The 13,038-nt window shown below is 56.6% G+C and overlaps 1 protein-coding gene across 1 annotated transcript in view; it reads left to right on the plus strand.

Annotated features, from left to right (window-relative positions):
- Obscn (obscurin, cytoskeletal calmodulin and titin-interacting RhoGEF) overlaps positions 1–13,038 on the plus strand; it is a 135,673-nt gene that overhangs the window by 84,079 nt on the left and 38,556 nt on the right. Inside the window, exons 54-66 of the mRNA XM_060363650.1 lie at positions 3,431–3,703; positions 4,483–4,758; positions 5,307–5,594; positions 5,717–6,112; positions 6,521–6,876; positions 7,880–8,756; positions 9,336–9,614; positions 10,358–10,436; positions 10,703–10,821; positions 11,026–11,223; positions 11,775–11,807; positions 12,014–12,112; positions 12,212–12,430. Of these exons, the coding sequence (XP_060219633.1) occupies positions 3,431–3,703; positions 4,483–4,758; positions 5,307–5,594; positions 5,717–6,112; positions 6,521–6,876; positions 7,880–8,756; positions 9,336–9,614; positions 10,358–10,436; positions 10,703–10,821; positions 11,026–11,223; positions 11,775–11,807; positions 12,014–12,112; positions 12,212–12,430 (3,492 nt within the window). The remainder of the gene's footprint in view (positions 1–3,430; positions 3,704–4,482; positions 4,759–5,306; positions 5,595–5,716; positions 6,113–6,520; positions 6,877–7,879; positions 8,757–9,335; positions 9,615–10,357; positions 10,437–10,702; positions 10,822–11,025; positions 11,224–11,774; positions 11,808–12,013; positions 12,113–12,211; positions 12,431–13,038) is intronic.

Below are 13,038 nucleotides of genomic sequence, written 5' to 3' on the forward strand. Positions count from 1 at the left end.
TACTGCCAGAAAGAGCCCCAAATGTGGAGTTTATCCTTTACTCCTTCTGAAAAAGATGCCAGAGAGGTGTCATTGGCCTCCTGTCAATGAAGCCAGCAGTGCTCTGAGGGTGTGTGGGATACCATTAGTGCACATGCTTTCCATGGGCCCCGTAGGGATGGCCTCTGCGCTTTTCTCTTGGATTAGGGTATGTTTCTGGCTGGGGTGGATTTCTGGACCTCTGGTCCACGCCCTTCTGGTCTGGGTAGTGCCTGATCGCAGAAGATTCCAGGTGGCCCTATCAGTCAGTCTCAAGATCATTCTAATAAATCCACAGCATTCTTGCTGTGTTCTCTTCTACCTTCTGTACAACACAGGACACCTGACTAGAACACTGGGGTCCCTACACACCACACAATTTTCCAACAGACACCAACCGGATGCACTTTAACTCGATTCAGATCCGACACCACCCAAAGTTAGTGCAGACCCACCGGGTACAGACTCAGACCCGAAGTGACCCCTCCACCAGCAAAGCCAGTTGCCAACTACGTGGGTATGAGTGAGGCTGTCCACCTGGGTTTGACCAGTTTGCCAGGAGAGCTGAGAGCCACGAAACAGTGACCGTCACTGGTTTGTCACACAGGACACCAGCCAACAACAGTCAAAGACGAGCATAGTGTGGGTGGCTGTGGTACCCCCTCCTCTCCTCCACTTATCACTCTCCATCCCCTTGGTACCCCAAATCTTGGCATCCATCAGATTTGCTTACATTTATCTCCAGTCTTGCTGCTCTCCCTGAAGGCTGGTGGGTAGGGCTGGATGTCTGAACCCTCTTGTCACTCTGTCTTCCTGGTGACGAGCCCCTTCCTGAAGCTGGCACCTTATTAGCAGAGCCTCTGGTGAGAGCAATAGGAGTTTGCTGTGAGAAACAGCACTTGTGACATTCACAAAGTTCTGTGCTAGAAACCAGGACAGAGGGGGCTGGTGAGATGGCTCAGAGGTTAAGAACACTGGCTCTGAGTTCAATTCCCGGCAACCACATGGCGGCTCATGACCCTCTATAATGAGATCTGGTGCCCTCTTCTTGGCAGGCAGGCTGTATGTGCAGACAGAGCATTTTTATATTTAATAGATAGATAGATAGATAGATAGATAGATAGATAGATAGATAGATAACAAAAAATAAAAATAAAGAAAGACAGAGAGCAATCTGGCTGTGAGCAATCGGGCTCTTGGTTCACAGTCTCACACCAGTGCCCCTGAGGGTTGCCCTCACCTGGAGACCCCAGGGAGCCCCAGCCCAGACTTCCTTCTCGCCCTCTCGCACAGAGGCAGCACTGTGCCTGGTACGTGGCTTGCAGAACGTGGACGTCTTCGCGGGGGAGGTGGCCACGTTCTCCTGTGAGGTGTCTCGTGCGGGTGGGCCGGAGGCCCGCTGGTGGCTGGATGGCACCCTGCTTCAGAACAGCCCCGAGAGCGCCATCACTGTGCGAGAGGGGACTGTTCACTCCCTCACGCTCTCGGGCCTGGGGGTGGCCGACTCAGGCACCATCACCTTCCGCACAGGGCCCCTGGTCTCCACAGCCAAGTTATTGGTCAAAGGTATTGGCCAATGGGAACCTCCCCGTGCTGGTGCTTCTGCCCTTGCCGTCCCCGCACGCTTCCTGCAGGGTCCTGGGGAACTGAGGAGTGTCAGGTACCGACCCCAAGGGCATAGAGCACGCATTGCTCCATGCCTGACATCTACCCAGGAGAGCGTCATGTGGGCAGAGGGTGGGCGCCCACTCATTTCCTGAGTGGGAAGTTTAGTCTTTGTGAACTGTTTAGTTGGAGTCCGGCCTGCACATTCGCAGTGGGGGACCTGCACACGCTGAGCCTTGTTTGCCATCCTACTGGCTAGACATCCCAGCCAGAAAGGCTGGGCTCCTGATGGAGAAGCCACCGGTTTTTGGTTCTGGTTTGCCCCTGAGCACACCTGCTTCTCTTCCCACGGGCACCCTTCTCGGGAAGAGTTGCATGGACACGGAAGACAGCAGCCTTCCAGGGACTCCAAACAGTTCACTCCTAGTCTTTCACCCCGTGCCTTTGCCTATGGCCTCCCGTAAGCCTCCCAGATCCAGGATGAACAGATGTTGGTTGAGTAGGTAGGGATGGGATGGGACCCAAGGGTGTCAGCAAGCATCCTTAGGCTCCTGGAGAAGGGCAAGACGGGCTGCAGCTTCAGACGTCCAGGATCCGGGGCCCAGGTGTGTTTAAGGTGCGACCTGTGTGTTCACCTTGGGCTAGAGGGGTCCAGCCTGGACAGGCAGCCCGGCAATGTCCTCTGCCCTGAGCGGAATGAGGCATGTCTGGTAAATAGGGCTCTTGGGCAGCCGTGAGGGGTCCCCTTCCTGGCCACATGCCAGGCACCTGTTGCTAAGCCATTGCCCACCACACCGCCACGCTTGCAGCCGCCGAAGCTTCTAACACGGACAGTGGAAGGTGGGTGGGCCACGTGGCGCCGCCCCAGGGGCTGACGCATCTCTGGGATGTTGGCCGACAGATCCCACAGTGGAGGTGGTGAGTGCCATGCAGGACCTGGTGGTGGAGGAGGGCGGCTCGGCCGAGCTCCTCTGCCAGTACTCGAGGCCCGTGCAGGCCACGTGGAAGATGAACGAGCGGGAGGTGTGCGCAGATGGGCACCGTGTCATCCTAGAGCAGGACTGGACCGTAGCCAGGCTGACCCTCAGGCCAGCCCTGCCCTGTGACAGCGGCATCTATTCTTGTGAGGCCTCGGGCACTCGAGTTGTGGCACTGCTCCAAGTGCAAGGTGAGGCCACCTGGCAGGCAGGCCTGGTATAATCATGGTAGGAATGCAGGCAATGGCCGCCAGCAGGTGACCTATCCACGGAGAATATCTGTATGGGTGATGACACAGAGCGCTCTCTAGGTTAGGGCGCAGTCTCATGAGCTTGTGGCTCCTGTGAGAAAGTGGCTAATATAACTGGCAAGAGGGGAGAAAGGAGGGGTATGGACTTAGGAGGTCTCTAGTTCACAGATTCGGAGAAACCATGCCAGGTGTGAGCACAGGCCTAGTGGCGCTGCTTAGGGGACTTGAGGAAAGGGTTTGGCCCACATCTTGAGGCTTTGGGCACCATTGTGGGAAACACAGCTCTGCATCGGCAGCGGGCTTGAGTCTGGGTCTGTGAGCACCTGTGAGGTTCCTCACCTGCGAGGGACAGGATGGCCCTCAGCTATGTGGAGCCCACTGCTAATGTGGACAGGGTGATGGCTGTGTGGGCTGGGCCACCACGCCTCGTCTAGTGGGCCCTCCCTGAGTGCCACCCTTTGTGGGGGCTGCGGGGAACCTGTTCTGTTGGTCCCTCTGTAGTTTTGGGAGGTTCTTGTAAGAGACAGCAGTGAGGAATCACTGGAGGCATGAAACCCCAAACCCCGCTTTCCTCCACAGCTAAGAACACTGTGGTGCGTGGCCTGGAGAACGTTGATGCCTTGGAGGGTGGTGAAGCTCTGTTCGAGTGCCAGCTGTCCCAGCCTGAGGTGGCTGCCCACACCTGGCTTTTGGACGACGAGCCTGTGCACACCTCGGAAAACGTGGAGGTGGTCTACTTTGAGGAGGGGCTGCGGCACCTGCTGCTGCTCAAAAACCTGAAGCCACAGGACAGCTGCCGAGTGACCTTCCTGGCGGGGGATGTGGTCACGTCTGCATTCCTCACTGTGAGAGGTGCCAAGCTGAGGGAGGATGTGGCTGGGCCAAGGGGATGAGACTCTTCCATGGGGGTGGGGGAAGGGGTGCTGAGCTGTGAGCAGAGGTGGTGGTGAAGGGGTCCTGTGAGAAGCTGTCCTCTGAGGTCCCCCCATCAAAGGCTGTTCGGGGAGGGAAGAGCGCTGGGTCTGAGTTCCTCCTACCTCCCACACTCGGAACTCAGTAGGACCAAAGGACTGAGGTCTGGCATGACAGCCACATGTGGAGAGTCATTTCCAGAGTGAGAGTCTATTGGCAGCTGGGAATGGCCACTCTTCAGGAGTGGAGACGGCAGTGAGAAGGGTGGTATCTCTAGGCCTGCCGTCTGACAAGGGCTCTTCCTGGCTGGAAGAGTTAGTGGGTATCTCCAGATCTGCCTATAGGGGGCTGGACCTCATTGGTCTACAGGAGCTTAGAGACAGTGGGCTGGGGGAGAGGGACATAAAATAGGGAGGGGAAGAAGGAAGTCTCCAAGACACCTTCCCGATTGGCCTTCCTGAAATCTCCGAGGGCTTTCCCATTAGAGGCCCTAGCAATTACCAGGGAATTACGAGGAGGCCTGCAGGAGAGGATGGTTGGCCTTCTAGACTCCCCAACACGAGGCCTTTCCCGGCCAGCAGTCAGGTGAATTGTCACTCTGAGACACCTCCAACTTGAGGCTAAGTTGAGGTGGTGGGGGCTTTGTAAGGGCCAGGGGCCTTGCATTCCCCTCTGGAGCCCCCCACCTTGCAAATACTCACCCATCCTGCTCCCCACAGGCTGGCGCTTGGAGGTCCTAGAGCCCCCACAAGATGCTTCTGTGAGAGCCGGTATGAAGGTCCGCTTCACTTGCACACTAAGTGAGGCTGTGCCTGTGGGTGAGGCTACTTGGTACATCAATGGGGCTGCCATCCAACCTGATGATGCTGACTGGACAGTCACCGCAGACGGCAGTCACCATGCCCTGATACTGAACAACGCCCAGCCCCAACACAGAGGAGAGGTCACGTTTGCGGCCCGTGATGCCGTGGCCTCCGCACGCCTCTCTGTGTTGGGTGAGTGGTTCCTTCCCTACAGTTTGGGTCTGGGGCACACTCAAACCCCACCTCCTCACCTCCCTGCCCCCCCCACTTCAACTCAGATGGCGACTGTCCAGAGCTGGATTCTGTTTGGTTCCATTAGACCTCAAGAGCCTGAGGATAGTGTCTTTGGTAGCCCCTGATGATGCAGGTCTGAGAGGTGCCTGGCTAGAGATGCCCATTCTCATTCATCCGTTAGCACCCCCCCCAAGTCCAGAGTCCCTTGAGATCTTAGTCTTTCCCCTTAAGCCCAGCTCTTCAGGGAAGGGTCTAGAGGAATGAGGTCCTCCAGTCCCAGTTGGCTGCCCACACTGGTGGGTGCCAAGATGCACAAACGACAACCTGTGGAGGCTTCAGCAGCATTTCTTGCTCCCCAAACCAGTCTGAGCCATTGGGTTCAGGGTCTGGAGGACTCATAAGGGAGTTCATCCCCAAATGTATGCCAGGTCTAGTACTGGAGCCCAGAAACTGCTGGAAGCACTTCAGGTCCCACTGTGTGTGCTAATCTGCCCTCTCCTGTGCAGCCCTCCCTGACCCCCCTGAAGACGCCGAAGTGGTGGCTCGTAGTGGCCACTCTGTGACCCTATCCTGGGTGGCTCCCCTGAGTGATGGCGGCGGCGGTCTGTGTGGTTACCGTGTAGAGATGAAAGAGGCATCCACAGGCCAGTGGAAGTTGTGCCATGAGTTGGTACCTGGGCCAGAGTGTGTGGTGGACGGCCTGGTCCCTGGGGAGACCTACCGCTTCCGAGTGGCAGCCGTGGGTCCAGCAGGCACTGGGGAGCCTGTACATCTGCCCCAGATGGTGAAGATAGGTGGGTTACTACTCTCAGTCCAAGACAGTGTGCAGCTATGCAAGCTAGAGGGAGGGAGCCCCGTAGGCTGGGGCAGTGACCTTGGCTGATGTGGCCTATCCTCTGTGGACACTGTTCTTCAGCAGAGTCAACGGAACCCAAACCTGCCCCAGTCCCAGTCCTAACCCCAACCCCAGCCCCAACCCCAACCCCAACCCCGGCCCCAACCCCAACCCCGGCCCCAACCCCAACCCCAGCCCCAACCCCAACCCCAGTCCCAGCCCCAGCCCCATACCCAGAGACACGACAGGCAGTAGTTGGTGAGGACCTGTGTCTGGAGATGGAAGTGGCAGCTGATGCTGGCGAGGTCGTCTGGCACAAGGGAACAGAACGCATCCAGCCCAGTGGGCACTTTGAGGTCCTCTCTCAGGGTCGGCGGCGGATGCTGGTGATCAAGGGCTTCAGGACTGAAGACCAAGGGGAGTACCGCTGTGGTCCCACCCGGGGCCCGCCCTCCTCAGGGGCTGCCGCTTTTAAAGGTCAGTCTGGCCACCTCTGCTCGGAGCATGTTCTCCTCTCAGTGTGCTCTGCATCCCCCACACTACAAACTGTCTGCACTGTGGCTTATCCCCACTCTGAGCATCACCCATGCTTCCACTTTGATCCCCCTCCCCCGATTTCTGCTCTCAGTTCTCTCCTGCCTGCCTGTGCCTGATGTCCTGCCCGCTCTAAGAGTACCACCCATGCCTGTAATCCCAGGGAGCACTCGGGGAGGCAGAGGCGGGTGGATCTCTGTGAGTTAGAGGAGGTAGATTGAAAGGGAGCAAAAATGAGGGCAGAGGTCCAGAAGGGCCCAGCCAGGTCATACCCCATGCAGCAGCAAAGGCAGGTGCGGGGCTGCAGCTCTGCCGGCTGTCACCTCCTGACTGCTCTCTTGCCCTCGTCAGTGGTCATGACCTCGGGCTCCGGGGATGAGGGCCCCACGCAGCCCAGCCTGCCTCCCGAGGCAGCCCAGGAGGGTGACCTGCACCTGCTATGGGAGGCCCTTGCCCGGAAGCGCCGCATGAGCCGGGAGCCCACGCTGGACTCCATCAGCGAGCTGCCTGAGGAAGACGGCCGCGTGCAGCACCTGCGGCAGGAGGCAGAAGAGACGGCCCCTGACCTCTCGGAGGGCTACTCTACAGCGGATGAGCTGGCACGCACGGGAGAGGCTGACCTCTCGCACACCAGCTCTGACGATGAGTCTCTAGTTACCTACCTCAAGAAGGCCGGGGGTCCTGGGATCTCACCTCTGGCCAGCAAGGTGAGCCTCCTAGTTGGCCTGTAAGGAGAGGGCTGAGAGGTCACAGGTCTCCACCATCCGTGTCTGTGCCTGTCCTTAATCCCACCACTCCTCCATCTATTCCTCTATCTCAATACCATCTACTCACAATACATGATCTTTCCATCTTAACATCCATCGATTCATCTACCATTCACTCCTCCACCTATTCTGGCATCTGTCCATCTGTCAGTCTATTCGTTATCTGAACCCCATCATTCTATGTGTATATCAATCTATCCACTCATCTAAACATCCTTCTAAACCTCTGTCCATCCATCTGCCCGTTTGTCCATTATCTGCAATCCACTCCTCCGCCTACTACCCTTCATTCCAGCACCTGTTGAACTGTTGGGCCACTTCCCCATCAGCCTCTCTCTGCCCACTGTCCACTAATCTACCATCCATACCTCCCGTACTTGTTTTCCAGTTTATCCATTTACCATCCCATCTGTTTGCCCAGTCATCCATCCATCCATTAATTATCCACCCATTCAGCATCTACGCGTTCCTCCCTTGACTCATACACTTACTATCCCTCACTCACCGTTCATTTGCTAGTTATTCCTGTATTTGCTCACCTGTTCACTTATTTTTCTGCTGACTTATGTGCTCACCCATCTACCCTACTATCCCTCCATCCATCCACCATCATCCACCCTCCCACCATCCATTCAGCCACACAGCCAGTTGCCTGCCTATTTCTTCTTGCATTTTCCATACGCCCGCCTGCTAAACAGTTACAACTTTTTTTCCTGAAGAGATGAACCCGGCCTTTCTGATGTTCCCCACAATGCTGTTGGTCCTCATCTGGGTCACTGCGTACTGTGATTTCTAGGAAGAGCATTTGCTTTGGGGAGTGGTGGTAGCCAGCACGTGGGCAGCCACTAAGCTGGAGACAGATGGCACGCTGGAGTACTGGGACTGGAGTGTTTTCGGTCTTCATTTCCCTGCTCTGCTCTGACCTCACATCCTGTGTCCACAGCACGGGGCCCAGGTGGCCACTTCTGTGAAGCCACAAAAGCAGCAGGAGCAAGTAGCGCCCGTGTGCCCACTGCCGGGAGACTTGAGTGCAGCAGACTTGAACGACCCATCCCTGGACAAGGCAGCTGTGAAGATCCAGGCTGCCTTTAAGGGCTACAAAGTGCGGAAGGAGATGAAGCAGCAGGAAGGGCCTGTGTTCTCCCGCACGTTCGGGGACACAGAGGCTCAGGTTGGGGATGTGCTGCGGCTGGAGTGCGTGGTGGCCAGCAAGGCTGATATGAGGGCCTGCTGGCTGAAGGATGGCATAGAGCTGACCGATGGGCGGCACTACCACATAGACCAGCTCAAGGACGGTACGTGCTCTCTGCTGGTCACTGGCCTGGGCCCCACGGACACAGGCCGTTACACCTGTCAGGTGAGCACCAAGTTCGGCCTTGTGAGCCACAGTGCCTGCGTGGTGGTCAGTGGGACAGAGAGCGAGGCTGAGAGCTCCTCGGGGGGCGAGCTGGACGATGCCTTCCGCCGGGCAGCACGCCGCCTGCACCGCCTCTTCCGCACCAAGAGCCCAGCCGAGCTCTCAGAGGAGGAACTCTTCCTGAGTGCGGATGAAGGCCCCGCGGAGCCGGAGGAGCCTGCAGACCGGCAGACGTACCGAGAGGAGGAAAACTTCGTGTGCATCCGTTTCGAGTCGCTCGCAGAGGCCCGCCGGGCAGTCACCTGCTTCCGTGACATGTTTGCCACCATGGGCATCGGGGTGGAGATCAGCCTGGGGGAGCAGGGACCCCGGGGAGTGGAGATGCGCATTGGCAAGGTGGCCCCCGCTGTCACCCCCGCGGTACCGCTGCAGAAGACGCCTGGCCTGCAGACCTCAGACGCTGGTGAGTGAGTCCCTAGGCTGCAGCGGCCTGGGGTGGGGTAGAGAAGAAGATGGAGGCTGACTGAGGCAGAACCAGAAGGGAGCTCTGGCCGGTTGTCCCCCAAGCCTGGGGGTGGCAAAGCTCTGAGTTTGAGGTTAAATGGTGGAACTTGAACCTCAGTTCTGTCTTTCACTAGCAGTGGTGTGCGTTGAGGTCCATTCTTTGTGGTAGTTACCACGCCAGTTAAGAAAGTAAGACAACCTCATTGAGCACTTGTGTCTCTCCCGGGCCATGAGGAGGTTATAACGAATGACCCTCAGTGCTGTGTCTTGAGACTTCTCAAGACACATCTTGGGGCACCTGAGGTTTAAGGTGCCACTAGACGTCCAGCCCGTGCATCCTTCTCTGCCTGCCATTTCCAGTTCTCCACTTCTCTGCCTCAGCGTAGTTGGGAACCAAGAGAGAATTCTTAAGGGTGTTCAGTCTGGTGGAGGCCGATGGTTCACAGCACCCTCTGGTGGTGACCTGCATGTATGTGGTGTCTGGGTATAAGGGGCAACCCGGGGCTGACTCCCTGCACCCTCTGCCTGCCCATGGCAGCCCCAGTGTTCCTGACCGAGCTGCAGAACCAAGAGGTGCAAGACGGTTACCCCGTGAGCTTCGACTGCGTGGTGACGGGCCAGCCCGTGCCCAGCGTGCGCTGGTTCAAGGACGGGAAGTTGCTGGAGGAGGATGACCACTACATGATCAACGAGGACCAGCGGGGTGGTCACCAGCTCATCATCACGGCTGTGGTGCCGGCAGACATGGGTGTCTACCGATGCCTGGCGGAGAACAGCATGGGCGTCTCCTCCACCAAGGCTGAGCTTCGTGTAGAATGTGCGTGCTGCTCTGAGCTGGGTGTCTCTAGGGTGGCCTGGGTGTGGTCACCTCCCAAAAACCCTACCTCCTAATACCGACGCCACAGTTACTAATTTTTATTTTACATTAGTGTCTATGTGTGTGTGTGTGAGAAAGAGAGAGACAGAGAAAGAGGAAGCCATGCACTAATATGGTGTTGTTCAGGGGAAAACTGCTCAGAGTCGGTTTTCTCTTTCAACAACAAGTTGGGTCCCAGGGATTGAGCTTAGGGCACTAGACTTGGCAGCAAACACCTTTCCCTGCTGAGCCACCTGGCCAGTCCAAGATCAATGTTCTGACATGTATATTTGTGGGGCATGAACATTTCACATGTAACAGCATAACAGTAGAAAAATCCAGTCCCTCTTACTGTAGCCTGGCCAGGAAGTGCCCAGCTGCTGGGTTTGAGGCCAGTATCTCTTTAACCCCTCATGCTATTATAAGATGGAAGCAGAAGGTTCTGCCTGTGCTGTAATTCATGAAGACTGTAAATCGTGTGACAGCTATAGTTCATTGGGCCAAAGAGCCTTGCAGTTAGTTATAGCCTGGAAGTGTGAGCCCAGACACAGGCTGGGGCAGGTCAGGTGCATGAAGCTGTTGCCCTTTCCATGCCAAGTGCAGGAAGCTCCCCTCAAGGCTGCATGGTCAGAGCCCCCTAAGAACAAGGCGGTGCACTTGCATTTTTAGACCTTGTCCCAAAATCACCACCCTTCCTTCTCCAGTGACCAGCACAGACTATGATACTGCTGCAGACGCTACTGAGACCTCATCATACTTCAGCGCCCAGGGATACCTGTCCAGGTGGGGTCCCGCAGAGATGGGAAAGTCCAGTGATTGACTCTACCAGGGTCTCTGAGGAGGCAACCCTGCTGTCTGGGGGAGGGGGTTAGAGTGTTTGGATTGACAAGCCAAGTCTTGGAGCCTCCCACCAGGCCTTGGCGGCTCTGCATCCTCTGTCCTTGAATTCAGGGAACTTCAGTATCCCTCCCTGTCTGACATCACCCCAATGATCCTCCTGCCTTGAACCTTCCTACTTGTTGCTTTCCTTTGTTTGTCCTTCCTGCCAGCCGGGAGCAAGAGGGAACCGAGTCAGATGAGGGGCAGCTTCCTCAGGTGTTGGAAGAGCTGAAAGACCTCCAAGTGTCCCCTGGCACACGCCTGGCCAAATTCCAACTCAAGGTGAAAGGTGAGGAGCTAGTGAGGAGGTTGCACTACTGTCACACTGAACAGAGGCCAAGCCCTGCCAGACATGGTTGGGGGACCCCAGCTAGCAGTGTTTGGGTGGTCACATGTGTGTCTGTCCCTTTGGTCTCTGATGGGCCTTTGCTTTGGGTCTTCTGTCATCACTGGGAGGTGGCCTTGGGCTGAACACCTGCCTTTGTGTCCCTAGGCTATCCAGCCCCCAAACTGTACTGGTTCAAAGATGGCCAGCCCCTGACCACATCTGCCCACATCCGCATGACTGACAAAAAGACCCTACACACCCTGGAGATTGTCTCTGTCACCCGGGAGGACAGTGGCCAGTATGCAGCCTACATCAGCAACTCTGTGGGTGCTGCCTACTCCTCGGCCCGGCTGCTGGTCCGAGGTGGGCGCCCTGAAGCAGAGTTGAGCTGTGAGTCCTATTAGACTTGTGGCCAGGGCTCTGCACTCATTGCTGTAGTGAGCAGAGACTCAGGTGGCCAGAAGTCAGCCCTGCAAGGAACAGGTGGCCATGGTAGCCTTGAGGTTCCTTCTTTCTGAACATGGAAAGTGATTCCAAACTTGAACCAAACCTGTCTTGCTATGAGGGACCTAGTGCTTCCTGTGTTCTCTCCTGCCAGACCTTGGGAGCTGTGGCTCCTAAGCTAATGCATGAGCTGCAGGCCCATGCATTTGGTTGCAGATCTAGGCCACAGGCCACAGGGGAGGCTGTGGGTAACAAGAATGGGCAGCAGTATGTCATCCATCAGGTCCATGTGACCCGTGGCCAGCCCCATGCTGAGTGGTCAGTTCCACAGCTCTCTGGATGACATTTCAAGAGGTTTGGGTATCTTTGCCCTAAGAATGGGGCCACCAGGACCAGCGCAGAGCCATGTATAGGGCTAGAGGTCAGAGTGCTTACGAGTGCTATGAGTTTGATGCTCTCTGTGTTTTTAGGTCCCAGTGAACCAGAAGAGAAGCCAGCGGCAGGTGAGTTAGGCCCAGATGGGTAGTAGAGCATGGGCAGGAGGCCAGAGTGGATGGACCTGGGGCTGGCCGTCACAAAAGCGTGGATAGCCAGTGGGCATAGGTTGCAGAGGATCCTCTGGGGTTAGGACTCTGGTGGTGTCTTTTGTTTGGTTTTGTTTTTGGTGGTGGTGGTGGTGGGGTCCCTATGGTTGGCTGTGCCATTCCAGATGTGCATGAGCAGCTGGTGCCACCCCGGATCCTGGAGAAGTTCACACCCAAGAAAGTGAAGAGGGGCTCCAGCATCACCTTTTCAGTGAAGGTGGAAGGTGAGGCAGCCCTCACAGAGAGGATGACAGCCACCCACAGTGCTCTGTCCTCGGGGGAGGGTCCTCTGAGGGATGGACTCGTTACTCTCTGTCCCTCAGGACACCCGGCTCCCGCTGTGCACTGGCTCAAGGAGGAGGCAGAGAAGGGCGTGGTCTGGATTGGCCCGGATACCCCCGGCTACACCATGGCCAGTTCTGCCAAGCAGCATAGCCTGGTCCTGCTGGATGTGGGCCGACAGCACCAGGGCACCTACACATGTATCGCCACCAACGCTGCTGGCCAGGCACTCTGCTCTGCCAGCCTGCACATCTCCGGCTGTGAGTGAAGGGTCAGGGGGGTAGGCAGGTACATGGGAGGGGCACCAGAGCTGGACAGTGCACAGACTCAGGGGCTTCTTGGGTTTTTTTTTTTGGGGGGGGGTGTTGACCTTCAACATTTGTACTGGGACAAGACTTCTTTCCCACCTTTCATTCTCCCACAGTATCAGGACACCCCCAGGGCATGTTGGGTCTCAGGGGTGCAGGGGAGCTTAGTGTTGGGTTTCAGAGACTCTCAGGCCCAGTATTCATGTCTGCTCTGTATAGCGGGCTCCAGGGTGAGCTGAACTCTCTGCTTCAGAGCCTTGCTCAAGCCCCTGAGGGCTAGCACTTCAAGGGAAGATTCATGTTCTTGGTTACCATGGTGAGGAGTGGGGCAGTACCATTTGAGATCAGTCCCTGCTCAGAGCTCAGGGAATAGAGTGCAACTTCCTGGGGCAGCTTGTATGTTCTGAATACATATTTGTATCCATCCATACATCCATACATCCATCCATACATACATACATGCACACAGACACACAGACACACAGACACACACACACACACACACACACACACACACACACATACATATTCTGGACCTGGAATTAGAAGCTTCAGAGTCC

The sequence above is a fragment of the Meriones unguiculatus genome, chromosome 11 (assembly GCF_030254825.1).
Source record: "Meriones unguiculatus strain TT.TT164.6M chromosome 11, Bangor_MerUng_6.1, whole genome shotgun sequence".
Lineage (NCBI taxonomy): Eukaryota > Metazoa > Chordata > Mammalia > Rodentia > Muridae > Meriones > Meriones unguiculatus.